This window comes from Hesperophylax consimilis, chromosome 27 (genome assembly GCF_061612785.1).
Source record: "Hesperophylax consimilis isolate HC1 chromosome 27, BYU_Hcon_1.0, whole genome shotgun sequence".
Taxonomy (NCBI): domain Eukaryota; kingdom Metazoa; phylum Arthropoda; class Insecta; order Trichoptera; family Limnephilidae; genus Hesperophylax; species Hesperophylax consimilis.
The window spans coordinates 12,200,812-12,215,594 of record NC_142862.1 but is presented as its reverse complement, the minus strand read 5'-3'; the positions used below and the strand labels follow the sequence as shown (position 1 = coordinate 12,215,594).

The 14,783-nt window shown below is 33.8% G+C and overlaps 1 protein-coding gene across 1 annotated transcript in view; it reads right to left on the bottom strand.

The window, feature by feature from the left end:
• Positions 1-14,783, bottom strand: part of LOC149410595 (fatty acyl-CoA reductase wat-like) — an 80,442-nt gene that overhangs the window by 32,883 nt on the left and 32,776 nt on the right. The window contains exon 2 of the mRNA XM_089648295.1: positions 2,529-2,688. Coding sequence (XP_089504421.1) covers positions 2,529-2,676 — 148 coding nt within the window. The 5' untranslated portion in view covers positions 2,677-2,688. The remainder of the gene's footprint in view (positions 1-2,528; positions 2,689-14,783) is intronic.

The following is a 14,783-nucleotide window of genomic DNA, read 5'->3' as shown; positions in this document are numbered from 1 at the left end:
CCCGGATATATATATATAACCAAAGCCTTATGGAAAAGTTACCTACGGGACTTAAGGAAAATTATCGTAGAAAGAAGAGAAGGAAAAGTTTGAAGTAGAAAGGGCAGATCATTACAACCATAAATTGAACCGAAAATAATTTGCTATCATTTGTGTTTTGCATAAAAACCTTGTATTGTAAACATAAGTTAATCTTTTAATAAAAAACTATATATATATATAATATCTGAAGTGAATAGTGTATTTATTTATTACAGTTTATGCACCCTTTTCGAATGCAAATACGGATTTACAATTTTATTTTTCTTAATTAATTTTCTGCAAAGTACAGGGTTTCCAATAAGAGGTGATATTTTGATATTCAAAGAAACTTTTCCCGTAAAAGATCAATGGTTTCGTTGCTTGTGTGGCACGTAGCGCCATCTTGTTGATATTAAACGTTGTCCAGATCAATACCATCCAATTCCGACCATAAAAAATCATAAATCATCTCTCGATAGCGCAATCCATTCACCGCAATTGTTGCTCCAGCCTCATTTTCGAAAAAGTAAGGTCCAATGACTCCGCTGGACCATAAACAGCACCAAACAGTCACACGTTGAGGATAAAGAGGCTTTTTTTAAATGTTTCTGCCTTTCTTCAAGAGCCAGGCCATTTTTTAAAATTATGGAGGGAAGGTATGCGAATTTCTATATATATTAATTTAATTTAAATTGGCAAATTACATGAATGACTGGATTCAAGTTCAGACTTAGAAGAGTTGTGCTGTTAAATGGGGGGAGGCAATTTTAGATAAGGCTTGATAAAATACAGGACATTTGTTTACAGAAGGATAACTAAAAAACATTCACTTCTAGACCACAGAAAGTACTATCAAACACATCAATTTTTTAAAGGTGAGAGAGAACTATGTTATGTCTAATTCTTATTTGAATAAGATTTTTTTTAATGAGGAATTGTTGAAACTGCGTTCTTGATGGGATAGCGATAGCCCTTTGTATGAAGGCATAGTAGGCTCCCTTACATTGACTAGTAATGTGCCATTCTCTGACCAAACATTGCGGCATCTATCTTTGAGGGTGGTTGAAAAAATGTCAGATAGGGGATGTGGTTTATGACAATTGTGTTTTATAGATCCGATATTTCAACTTTTTTTTTCAGAATGTCTTTTCAAACAAACAAAGGGTTTTTCTTGCAGCTGACTTTTAAGTGAAATTAATGTACTAGTGAAATGTCAATTATTCCTTTGGAAATACGAATTATTATTATTACGTAGATATTAAATTTTTTTATCTGAGTTATGGATTATTCAATGTTTCTACAATTTGTTTAATTTAAGGTACGACTAAATAGATAATCAACCCGTAATCACTTGAGCCGAATACTAATTGGATGATACCGAGATTTATTTCGTATATTAACTATTGTAATTTTTTATAATGTCATCAAAGTTCACAGAAATCCGCATGTGCGTAAGTGCTACCAAAAGTGCGTTGAAGAAACAGTGTGCAAACAACAGAATGCATTGTCATCGACAACGAGTATATCTGAAAAGTTTCAGCTCAATCGGATATCGGGAAGTGAGTTCATTTCGACATCCAAGATTCCACTTTATTCATTCATAATGTATGTATAAAATTATTTTTGGTATAAATTTTATCGTAGCAATGATGGTGTAAAATTTGTGCAATAATAACAAAAAACATTTAACTACGCACGCGGTAAAATAATAAGGATTAGAAAATTATTAAATAGGAAAAAACCTGTTTAATAGTATTTAAAAATGTTTTTATTAGGTATATTTTGACTTGACGAATGACCAATGTCCACGGATACTTAATTATTTTTTCTGAAGGTTGATGTATTTTGGAGATTTAAGTTTTCTTTTTAATATTTTAAATCCACACTTTTGACTGCTATTAATTATTTTCAATTAATTTGATTAATTGCTTTATTATGCTTACATCCTTGTTCGCTAATTTTATAATAATTTTTATTTTTATTGGAATAACTTTTCTTTTAACATTTAAAGGTTATACCCATCAAGGTAATATATCATTGAAGGAGAAGATAATACTAATAAATTTAAACAAAACATGAAACAGAACAAGATACAGAAAAATATCAAAAGGGTAACGGGCTTAACTGGGGGTCGAACCCAGGATCTCGGTCTTACCGGGATAACGCCTGTAACTAACTCGGCCACTGGGACCTATCGCAATTAAAAAGTGTTCCAAAACGCCACTGCAGAATGATTATGACATGGAATTCGTGATTATAGTGGGATCCCCTCAATCATTATAGTAGGATCTCCTCAATAATTATAGTGGGATCTCCCCAATCATCATAATTGAATCTCCACAGTCATTATAGTAGGATCTCCGCAATTATTATAGTAGAGTTTCCTCAATCATTATAGTGGGATTTCCTCAATCATTATAGTGGGATCTCCTCGATCATTGTAGTGGAATCTCTTCAATCATTGATTTGTTATTAATTGTACTCATTAATTTTATAAAAATACTTACGTTTTCCAAGAAATCCAGTGCCTCCGGTGATGAACACGTTCTTTCCAGAGAAGAAACTTTGTATTGCAGTCAGTTTTCTTGGCGGTAAATTGTGGCCGCCATTTTGAAGTTCATTTGGAATGCTCTTCCTTCCAATGGAAGACGCCATTTTGTTCTAAATCTGAAACAATTAGATAAAAAAGGTTAGTAGAGTTTCAGTTTCAACTGCCCAAAGTCAGAAATCTATGGAATTGCCATTTTGGGGAACGTTGATAGGCTGAAGAAAGTTTAAATTGGGAATGAGGAAAGAGATGGGAAAAGTAAAATTGTTTAGATGCACGGAGGAAACTTACTGATATGAAATATTGTTAATTAATTAAAAATCTTGGCATACTATTCGTATTCGATTGCAGGCCTGTGACGAATGATTTGACAAATTTCAAACTAAAGTAAAATATGTTATAAGGAAGTCGGAACACGTGTTTTTAAATAAAATAATATTGTCGCATCTCGTCCATTATATTTATTCGGAGAAGGCCACCTGCGTGGAACACGTATTCAGATATTTTCTGATATACTTATATTTCATTAGGAACTGGTCATGCAGTCACTTTCTTGATAAAAAAGTCATACTTATTTTTCTCCGGTTGGCTAGTAAAAAAATCAGCCTGTAAAACAAAGTTTTTTTACTATAAAAGTGAATATTCGGAAATTTTGCTCAAAAATATTGGACATTCGAAACGAAAGTCGATCGGTAAATGTACCCTAGATGTTTTCAACGGAATTCTCGGAAACTCTGAAAGCAAGTTTTTTTGCTAAGCCCAGGGTAATTTATTATCCCGACCGTCGCTTTTTATTGCGGGCAGAATGCACCACTTCAACAATCACCAGGAACAGGATTACATGGAGATGAATGATGGACTTGCCGAACATCACAGCAGTGCTGCCAGGGTCTCTTATCTATGTGAGGTGTCAGCGCTTTATTAGCAGCAGACACATACCTGGACGCTGTTGGTGGACGCGGTGGACTCTGTCGCTGTAGCAGCTGGTCCTGTTTCTTCACTACCTAGGATTCTTGCTGCAGAGTCTCCATCTTCTGTCTTCGTCGAACGTCACAGCGGTGCTGCCAATATCTGGTATCTGTGAGAGGATAGTGTGTCAGCGCTTTGTTAGCAGCAGACACATACCTGGACGGATGACGAACCTCGTGCTGGCACTGTTGGTGGACGCGGTGGACTCTTTCGCTGCAGCAGCTGGTCCAGTTTCTTCACCACCTAGGATTCTTGCTGCAGAGTCTCCATCTTCTATCTTCGTGTCACCTGTTCCTATACTTAACTTAACTTCACTTTATTTTTGTAATATTTATATTTTTGTAATACCTGCATCAACTGTAAAGCGCGCTTGAGGTGACATCTCACAAAAGCGGCGCTATGCAAATTATCCAATAAATAATAATAATATAATAAATCTATTTTCATTTTTCGACCTAGTTGCGCCATCTTTTGCGCCGGTTAGTAGCCAATTTCAAAGAAACAATATTATTTTTGGTTTGATTGAGGATTGAACTTTTCTCCCCAGAGTCTGGTTTCTAAACTGCTGTGAACGTTTAAAATGTATTTTGAAACTTAACTAGCCTTCCTCTTCACATCTCATTCTCCTCCCCACTACCTCCATCCTCACAACACCCTTGTCATGTCTCACTCGCTCCAGACCGTTGGGAGCAGTTGGGACTCTTGTGCGGTATTCACATAAAAATAAAGTTTTTCCGCTGTGCAATAAAATCAAAATAAATGGATTTTTGTTATTTGTTTTTGGGGTGTTATGCCGTGTTGCGCTAACTCCTTCTTTAGCCAACGTTTCGGACAGCATTGCAGTGTCCATCATCAGGGCACTGCATCAGGGCAGATGTGTGCAAATGCTGTCCGAAACGTCGGCTAAAGAAGGAGTTAGCGCAACACGGCATAACACCCCAAAAACAAATAACAAAAATACTTTTGGCCGTGAAAATCTTAAATCATATTTAAAATAAATGGAATATTTCTGAACGTATCCGAAAACTAACGACTGTTTTGGACAGGTGTGGAAATATGCTTTCAAATTGTGTTTTTAGAAAAAAACCTATAAATGATTAAATATAATTTTTTTAATGCAAACCATTTTTTTTTAATGACTTACCCTACGTTTTTTGTAAGTAAAATTACTAATAACGAAAATAACATACACACACACACATTTCACTAGACAAATAGCTGAAGTGTACTTTTCTCTACTTTCTATAAATTTAATATACATGTATTATATATATATAAACCTTCCGGAAGAAATTCTCTAAATGATAGTGAAAACCCTATCAACTCCGTTCCACAGTTTAGAAGAACTTAGCGCACAAACAGATACGCGGATAGTGACTTTGTTCTATACTACAATATTTATAGATGTTGTCGTCACCTTACTTTTGTTTTTTCATATAAAAAGAATTAATTAAAAAATCACGAAGTTTAATGTTTTTTTTTTCAAATTGCGGTCTTTGGTGTTTCATAGATGTGTACATTTTAATTATATTCTGGTTAGCTTATTAATTATATACTTGTTATATTGTAATATAAAGCATGGTGTTTTCTCTTTATAACACCGTCTAGATCAGTGCTCCGCAACCTTTTCTCACCTGCGACACACTAAATTTCTTCCTAGAATTCCGCGGCACACCAAAAGCTAAAATATACAGAAATTAAATTGATACACAAATTTTACAATAATTTCTTGTTTTTTATTTGAAAAGTATACATACATACATATAACTATAACATATTTATTTTTACGCAATCTTAATAATTATTATAAAATAATAATAAATTAATGAGCGATTAATCTGCGCTTGTTTCAATGAACACAAAAGTTTTATATTCGGCTCGATTTTTGACAGTGCAACCCGCAGTTCTTGGTCAAGACCTTTTAAGCATGGCTTATCATTTTTAATTAATACAAGCCTTGCCAAATTTTGCTCACATAAATATGTCGTTGAAAATGGAAGTAGTGTTAAGAATGCTTTGACGGAAATGTGAGGATATTCTTTTTTAACGTAAATCCAGAAAACATCTAATGGATCTTTGGAGAAGTGAAGTTTTAATGTTATGTCACTATTTAAATCTGTAAATTCCACTCGAATTTGCAGAGGCAGTGCTTCCGTAGAATTTATTGCATTGGTTGCAAAAAGATTTCAAATCCAATCGCATTGTTCCGTATTAATGGAATAAAAATATCGACCAAATTTCTACTGAAGCATACTTAAATGTTGTTGGGCCAGATCCACAGTTAATTGTTTGTTTTCAATTGTACTATGGTTGATCCTTTGGTACATTTCCAAACATCCTTTTTGCAACTCTTTCTGCCAAAGTTCGTTATTAAGTTCATTAAAATGCTCGAATATATCAGCCATGTATGCAAGTTTGGCTATCCAGTAATTATCATCGAGGAGCTGATATAGTTTGGGCATATTTTGATTTAAAAGAAACTCACACACCTCTTGACGAAGCTCAAACAATCTAGCCAAAACTTTACCTCGGGATAACCAACGAATTTCAATATAAAACAATAAGGATTCATATTCGGCTCCCATTTCTGGACAGAGTATTCCAAAGATTCGCGAGTTCAGGGCTCTTGATGTATTGATGTTTACGATTTTAATGCATTCATTCATCGTGTTCAAAACTTCCTCCGGTAATTTTTTTTACCATTGATGCTTCTCGATGTATGCAGCAGTGTGTAAATTGTAACGTTGGATTTTTTTGTTTTACACAAGAGACAAAACCCTTTTTACTACCCGTCATTGCCGCAGTGCCGTCCTTGCAAACAGCAATGCGATTGCTCCATTTAATATTGTATATTTTGAAGAAATCATCGGTTACTTGAAAAAATTCTTCACTGGTAGGTCGCTCTGGAACCTTCTTACAAAATAAATAATATTCTTTAATAAAGTCCTCGTCAAAGAAAAGTACAATAGCTATCAACAATGCTTTATTTTTAATATCGGTTGTTTCGTTGATCTGAAGCGCAAATTTTTAAGCCAATAACAATTTTCTAATCAGTGTTTCTAATATATTGCGAATACGTCTTTTAACAGTATTTGCAGACAATGAAAAATATTTTGTCATTGTGTATTAAATACATAATGAAATATTGTAAAATGTCAAATACATTGAATTTGACCGCGGCACACCTGTATTCGGCTCACGGCACACCTGTATTCGGCTCACGGCACACCTGTATTCGGCTCACGGCACACCTGTATTCGGCTCACGGCACAACGGTTGCGGAGCACTGGTCTAGATCATATTATTTAGACACAGCGATTTGTATGAGACCATACGAGATGTTAAAAGTTGCCTCCAATATAACGAGATTTTACCGAAAGTTGCCTTCAATATAACGAGATGTTTCCGAAACTTGCCTTCAATATAACGAGATGTTACCAAAAGTTGCCTCTAATATAACGAAAAATTGAATCCTTTTGGCCTCATTTTTTTTTAAATTTAAAAAAGTAAAGTATCTCGTATCCGTACAAGATATTTCCTATTTAAAAAAATATATATGTATTCAGTTTCGTTGAGTATTTTTGCCTCACATCCAAAATTAAGTATTGTTTAAAAAGGTCGCTCAGTCACTAGGATTTAGACCTACCGCCTACAATAAAACCAATTTTAAAAGGGTAAGGTTACAACACTGATAAACATTTTTATTGCTTTTGTTCACACGGCGTATTACGGACAGTAAATTAACATTAGGCATCGGGAAGTTCATTCATAAATATTTTATTACAATAATATTGAACTGGAGAACAAGAAATTTCAGCACTTATTTACATATGATTCGCTATAGTGTCAAAGCTTATTGATTAATGATGCATTAAAGCATTATTTTTCTCAATTCTGAATACTAATTAGGAAAGGTACCTTTTCTCATGTTCTGTTGTTGTTTCCTGAATCTGAATAAACGATTTTTGTAATGTAAAAATATCGACTGTGTCAACACAGGTGTGGTTTGAAGTGCTTAACCAAAGTAAAGCCCTTCAAGTCACAATTTTGGGAATGTTACTTTTCAGTGTTGTCACATATAATTATTCGAAGTCTTCGAAGTATAATGTGGTAAAGTAATGACATTTTCAATATTAAAAACTAAATTTACGCATATTTTTTCAGGTTATTTCGTGAAAACCGAAGATAAAATTGCTCAGACCTCAAATCTCTCATGATTATGAGAAGAACTGCAATAAATTTTAATTACTTTTGAATTTGTAAATATTGATTTTTATCATCTCCCGCAGAATTACATTTTGTGACTTAAAGGGTTAATTTGTTAAATTTTTAAGCATTATTTTACACTTAACCTTCCAGCGTTTTAGGGTCAAATATGACCAGGCGTCCATAATTTGTAAAAGTATTTTTATATTTTTTCTATCATGCTTAAATACTTATTTTTTTGATGTTAGAAAGAAAAATAATGATTCTTTCTAGTTTCCTTCAAATATTTATACTGAAATCCATTAATAAAATCCTAAAAACAGTCAAAATAAATAATTCATATTCAATTCAATATTTCAATTTTTCTATGATTTGAGTAAAAAATTAAGTAATAATGTAGTTATCGTTTTTGGCAACGTATTTCCCGTTTGATATTAAAATTTTAGTATTCAGAAATAGTAATATCTATTTTAAATGTATACACCGGAAAGATAATTTTATCTAGTTTCTGAAACAGTATTTGCCGCATTTGAAATACACAGAAAACATTTGCAAACTGAACAAAAATGATGAAAGTACAATATGTACATTATTATGTGAATGAGACAGTTTTGCTTTATTCTGAATATAGTACCAAATTATAATTATAAAAATAAATAAATTTGAATATGTACCGCACTCTGCCCTGTACCCTGCCTCAGTGGAACTGTGGCAGGGGGATATAAATCCGATAGAAAATAGGAACCGAAATATTGCTACGTCATATGATTGCCTAACTATATCCACCAATGAAAAACTCTGAAAATCTGAATGTTTATTCCATAGATTTTCAGAGTTTTTCATTGGTGTATAGTATAATAAGTAGGCTCCGAATGAGAATTTTCTGTCTATATATTGGCATATCTATGGTTTTTTAGAACAATTTTTTTTATGCAAAAAGCCCGAAAATATCGATCTAGTGAGTGGTTTATTTATGAATGAGACTAACTTCGAAGAGAGAGATATGACGGTGAGGAAGGTTAAGAAATCCTGGATGTTCAGATCTGATCATCAAACACAGTTAAGGTCATTCAGGTAGAGTTTAGATTTTGGTAATGTTGGTCTTAATTAGTGTGTTACTGAGATTTAAAAAGTTATTTCATTGTTAAATTCTGAATATAATATTTGATGGCCTCCTTCGTTGAGGGGTAAGGCTCTTAACTGCGAAAACGTAGGTCGCGGGTTCAAATACGCAAGTAAATTTTATTGAATTGATTAATTCAAAATAATATACTTAACCAGCTGACGTGTACCTGGCGTTGCTGTGAGTTATCCTTGTGAGATAGACATATACCAAAACGGACTTTTCTGTAGGTGTTTTTAAGATATACAATTCCGTAGTACATTATTTTGATGTATCCTCATTAGGTTTAGCCAACGTTAGAAATATAAGCGTCTGAAAATATTTTGTTAACGACTTGATTAGAAAACATAGACTTTTCTCTACTTTCTATAAATATAATATAAAAGTTTTATATACATAAACCTTTCGGAAGATATTTTCTAAATGATAGTGAAAACACTATCAAAATCCGTTGCGTAGTTTAGAAGAACTATGCGCATAAACAAACAGACGCGGATAGCGACTTTATTTTATACTATAGCGTTTTCCAATAAGAGTTGTTATTTTGATATTCAAAGAAACTTTTTCCGTAAAAGATCAATGGTTTCGTTGCTTGTGTGGCACGTAGCGCCGTCTTGTTGAAAGTAAACGTTGTCCAGATCAATACCATCCAATTACGGCCATAAAAAATCATTAATCGTCTCTCGATAGCGCAATCCATTCACCGTAACTGTTGCTCCAGCCTAATTTTCGAAAAAGTAAGGTCCAATGACTCCGCCGGACCATAAACCGCACCAAACAGTCACACGTTGAGGATAGAGAGAATTTTCAACAATAACTCTTGGGTTTTCCGAGCCCCAGATGCGACAATTTTGCTTGTTGACGAAGCCACCGAGGTGGAAATGGGCCTCATCACTCAAGATGATTTGCATTTGATTCACTCAAGTGAATTTTAATAATTTCAATGCGTTGTTGAAGCGTGTATCGTTCCATTTTTATTAATGGCGTAGTTTCTACTTGTCAAATATAAAAAAATGATAGCTTCAAAAGCAACATCTACCGAAATAGCGGGCTATTCAAAATAATACCTCTTATTGGAAAACCCTGTATTTAGAGATATAGTATATTTGCGATACGTTCTAGAGTGCAAGAGACCCTCAGTATTGTCTTGGTAAAAGACCAACATTAAAAATGTAATCTTTGTTTAAAATAGTTTAAGACGTGTTTTAATGTATATATTATATTGACATATTTACAAATTTCAGCGCGCAATCAATTTTTGAGATACGTTTGATAAAAAAATAAAAATAAAAATTGTCGAATCAGTAAATTAAGTATAGGATACATTCATGTCAGTTAACCGAAGATTAATGATTTAATCTTAGGCTTTTGAACGACCTTCAAGCGTATTTTTGTTTTTTTTTAACACCATATAAACAATTCAACGATGGACTTTGGTTTCACAGGACGCGGGTCCAATCCCCGCCCAACTGCAAGCAAATATTTTTTTTAATGTATTATTAAATATCTATCAATTAAATAATATGTTCAAATGATTGATTATTCGATAATGGTGATAATGACAGCAAGCAGGGTTGCCAAATCTTTGAGTGGAATTTCCGACTGATAAAAAAAGTCTCGCTTTTCACGTTGGCAAAATGTTTGTGTGTTCAAATTAGTGTTTTCAAATTTACCAGATCTGAGTGTTACAGTGTTAATTATTAACATATCAACATGTATATAAATTTTACTCGTTATGTATGTATTTCTAGGGCATTCAGATTTTCAAAAACTTTGTAACTGGGTTTTTAAAAACCGGAGAAATTTTTTGAGAACAGAAAATTTACTCTGAGTATCGCCCTGGTGTAAGACCACCATTCGAAATGAAACATTGCTAGAAATGACTTTAGCCATGTTTGGTGAACAGATCTGAAAGGCCAGGTACTTTCCCACCATCTTCTTCTTCATCTCTTTCTCCTTCGGCCACATTTAGCCTCGCAACATACTTTAGCTGGGGATGCCTACAGGCGGCTGGGAGCAGTTGGGACTCTTTTGTGGTATTGACATTAAAATAAGCTGAAATAAGCAATTTTTCTCATATTTATATTAGTGATTCTGACTCACATAATGTTGTCATTTGAACGTCATTACAAAGAAGTTACATTATTAATTATGCTGTCATTATAATATTCTTAATAAGGTTGGTACACATGTAAGAACTCACTTTAAAATATTAAAAAAAGTAATTTCAAATTATGTTTTCTAAGCCACAAAATGCATGGATTGGATCATTCTCAGGTTGGTAACCCTAGTCACAATACGGAAATTGCTAACATATCAATTATTATCAACACAAAAGACCGCCTACGTTTTACAATAAACTTCTTGAAAATGATTTTTCAACAGCCGTCACGCACGCTACTTTTCCTTTTATTAAATAACTAACCAAACATTAGACCCGCCACTCGAATAGTCTCTATTCATTACTCGCTATAAGAGTATAACTACGCCTTAGTTGAAGATAAATATAACTTTAGGTACCTGCTTATTTTTTCACGTGTTGGCGTGTTTGGTTTGGTATGTCTTTTGTAGTATTTTTTCAACTACTCGTGGATTCCAAACAATTCTCATGTCGTAAACGGAAAATGTTGTTTGAGCAGTATTGGAGAACTTGGCTAGGCAGAGAATTGAGTCCGGGAACCCGACGCGTTGGACTACTCGATCATCTAACCCTGAGGTCTGCAAGCTTGGGGTCGTTTTACTAGCTGACGTATACCCGGGGTCACTTGGAGAATTATTGTTTATTTGTTTTGGGCCAAGTTTTGAGGCCGTGAATTCTAGTGTTCTTGTCAACTGGTGGGTGCATTTTAAAAGCGGAAATATTATTAATGTATTATAATATAATTCTTCCTCGGGTGTCATCGACTTCTTCAAGCATTCACTTCCAAGTGGTATATTGTCCATATACCTCTTTCTTCCAAGTGGTACATTGTCAATATACCTCTTTCTTCCAAGTGGTACATTGTCCATATACCTCTTTCTTCCAAGTGGTACATTGTCCATATACCTCTTTCTTCCAAGTGGTACATTGTCCATATACCTCTTTCTTCCAAGTGGTACATTGTCCATATACCTCTTTCTTCCAAGTGGTACATTGTCCATATACCTCTTTCTTCCAAGTGGTACATTGTCCATATACCTCTTTCTTCCAAGTGGTACATTGTCCATATACCTCTTTCTTCCAAGTGGTACATTGTCCATATATCTGTTTCTTCCAAGTGGTATATTGTTCATATACCTTTTTCTTCCAAGTGGTACAATGTCCATATACCTCTTTCTTCCAAGTGGTACATTGTCCATATACCTCTTTCTTCCAAGTGGTACAATGTCCATATACCTCTTTCTTCCAAGTGGTACAAAGTCCATATACGTCTTTCATCCAAGTGGTACATAGCCCATATACGTCTTTCTTCCAAGTGGTACATAGCCCATATACGTCTTTCTTCCAAGTGGTACATAGTCCATATACGTCTTTCTTCCAAGTGGTACATAGTCCATCTACGTCTTTCTTCCAAGTGGTACAATGTCCATATACCTCTTTCTTCCAAGTGGTACATAGTCCATATACGTCTTTCTTCCAAGTGGTATATTGTCCATATACCTCTTTCTTCGTTCATCACTGATTCATTCACTTCATATAAATCCACATGTTTACTGTTAAAAAACTACATTCTATCGAACATAATTTTACTTCATATCACCTTCCGGTGCAGAAATAAGAGTTAAGTCTTCCTCGGGCATCTAAGAGTTTTTCTACCACTAACTGCTGTATGATGGTGGAAGTAGTAAATGGTGGAAGAAGTTGGATACGCCCGAGAAAGACATTAGTAATAGCAAATCATTGCGGGGTCCACTAGTGAACTAGTCGAACATATTATACACGGTCACCATTATAAACGACGCCATTGCTGTCCGGCGTCAACAAAATCAACGACCAGTAAAGGTTGAATCAAAGGGATTTAATTAACATTATATTCTACGAAATACTCGGGCTTCTTTGCAAACTGGATTTTTTATTGTTATTAGATACGCGCATAAGTTAAAAATAGGACATAAAAAAACACTTGAGATGATACTGTAGTTCCTATATGAGGTGTGATAATCATAATTATTAATAAGAAAACGTCTGACGAGTAACCTTGAGAATACCATTCAATACCATTAACAATAAGTAATCACATCTTTGTGTGGCATCAAATTAATTCTCGGTGCTTAATGGTTAACAAAGTTTTAAAGAAATACAAAAAATCGACTCGAACTTGAGAACTTGAGGCTCTGTTATAAGCGTCCAAAAAAGAAGAAGATCATTGATGATGGTTTTAACTCTTTGTTAAAGAAATACCATATTAAAAAAAAATAAGGACAAAAGGTTAAGGCGATGCACTACGTAGTAATTCAAAATCATGTGTTTTTGGTTTAAAAATTTGGTCGCCTAGAAATGTTTCAGATGCTTTAATTAAATACTGCGAGTAGAATAAATTCTGGCCTTTGAAATAATTGAGTATTTTTTAGATAAGTCTTTTTATAAGCCCAGAAAAAAATTATGTATAGGCCTATGAAAACTGCTTTAAAATTCAAAGTATCTTTAATTTATTTTATGTTTGCATTCAAAATTTTAATTTATAAAACACTAAATTATGAGAGCGTATTTAAACATCTTTCAAAAACAGTTTTTAGTTTTTGGATACATTCAGAAATATGAGGGATTATATCAACCGATATACCGGGTCTACTAATATCTTACTTTAGTAGCGTAAGAACACTATTATACCTTTAACATGTTAAATAACAGAATCAGATGTATTTTTTTAATAATTTTCCTGTAGAGATTTAGTATTCTCGGTGGGCACTATTATGCGCGGGAAAGATAAAGCAGATGAATCTATGCAGTTTTTCGTGTAATTATAGGAACTTTAAGACGAGACAATAACCAGAATAAAGCCAGAATCTTAACGGCGTAAGTGAAGCAGCCGTGCACAAAATATGCGACGCGCGGCCCTGGTGTATTAGACAGACTTGTGACTGAATTTGTCTTATCAAATCGATAAAATAAAGTGGGAATCTTAACGAGGTAAGTGATAAAGTCGTGTTAAAATAATAATGGACGGACGGACGGTCATAATGGTCGACTTTACTTTAGAAAATCGATCTTTCCGTGGGGTTTATTTTAATAAATCTCAAATGTTTCTAGAGGGATCCATCGGGAAGTTACTAATTAATCGTCGATAAAAGTAAAATATGGTGCTTACCGCTAATTTTATAGTTTAAAAACGTTTTATAAAATTTTAAAACCGGTTTACTTAAAATATTTTAATGGTATGATCCTCTTTTATTAAGCTTAAAAATAAATAACTTACAGCCGTAGGGATCCCTCTAGAAACATTTGAGATTTTAGTAATACGTTCATCAGAAATAATTAAAATGTGAGTATCGAGAAAAACCCCGTTATTTGAGTTTTATGTTGCCTTTATGATCGCGGGCCGCATCGGCGCTGCGATTGACCGGCCCTGGTCTAGTCTGTACGAAGATTATCCATTTTATAGTGATGTTTCATAAAAACATGTTGTCGAATGGTCAAGGGTCCTCTGTATATTGGAACTAGGGGTCAATAATTTGTACTCTTGCGACGTTAAAAACATTTATTTTTTGTAACCTTTTTTGAGACGATTTAGCTTAACTTATAACCTTTAAGTATCCAAAAAAATACCTGACAGATTAATATAAATTAATTACTTTTTTGCTTGAAGAGAGAAACTATTCCCATGTTCCGTAAGCAAACTATTCATATTCTCAAAAATCTATTCCTAAGTTCAGAATGAGGTGTTTCATTTTTTTATTTAATATAGATATAAGTGGATACAGTGGTGTTTTATAAAA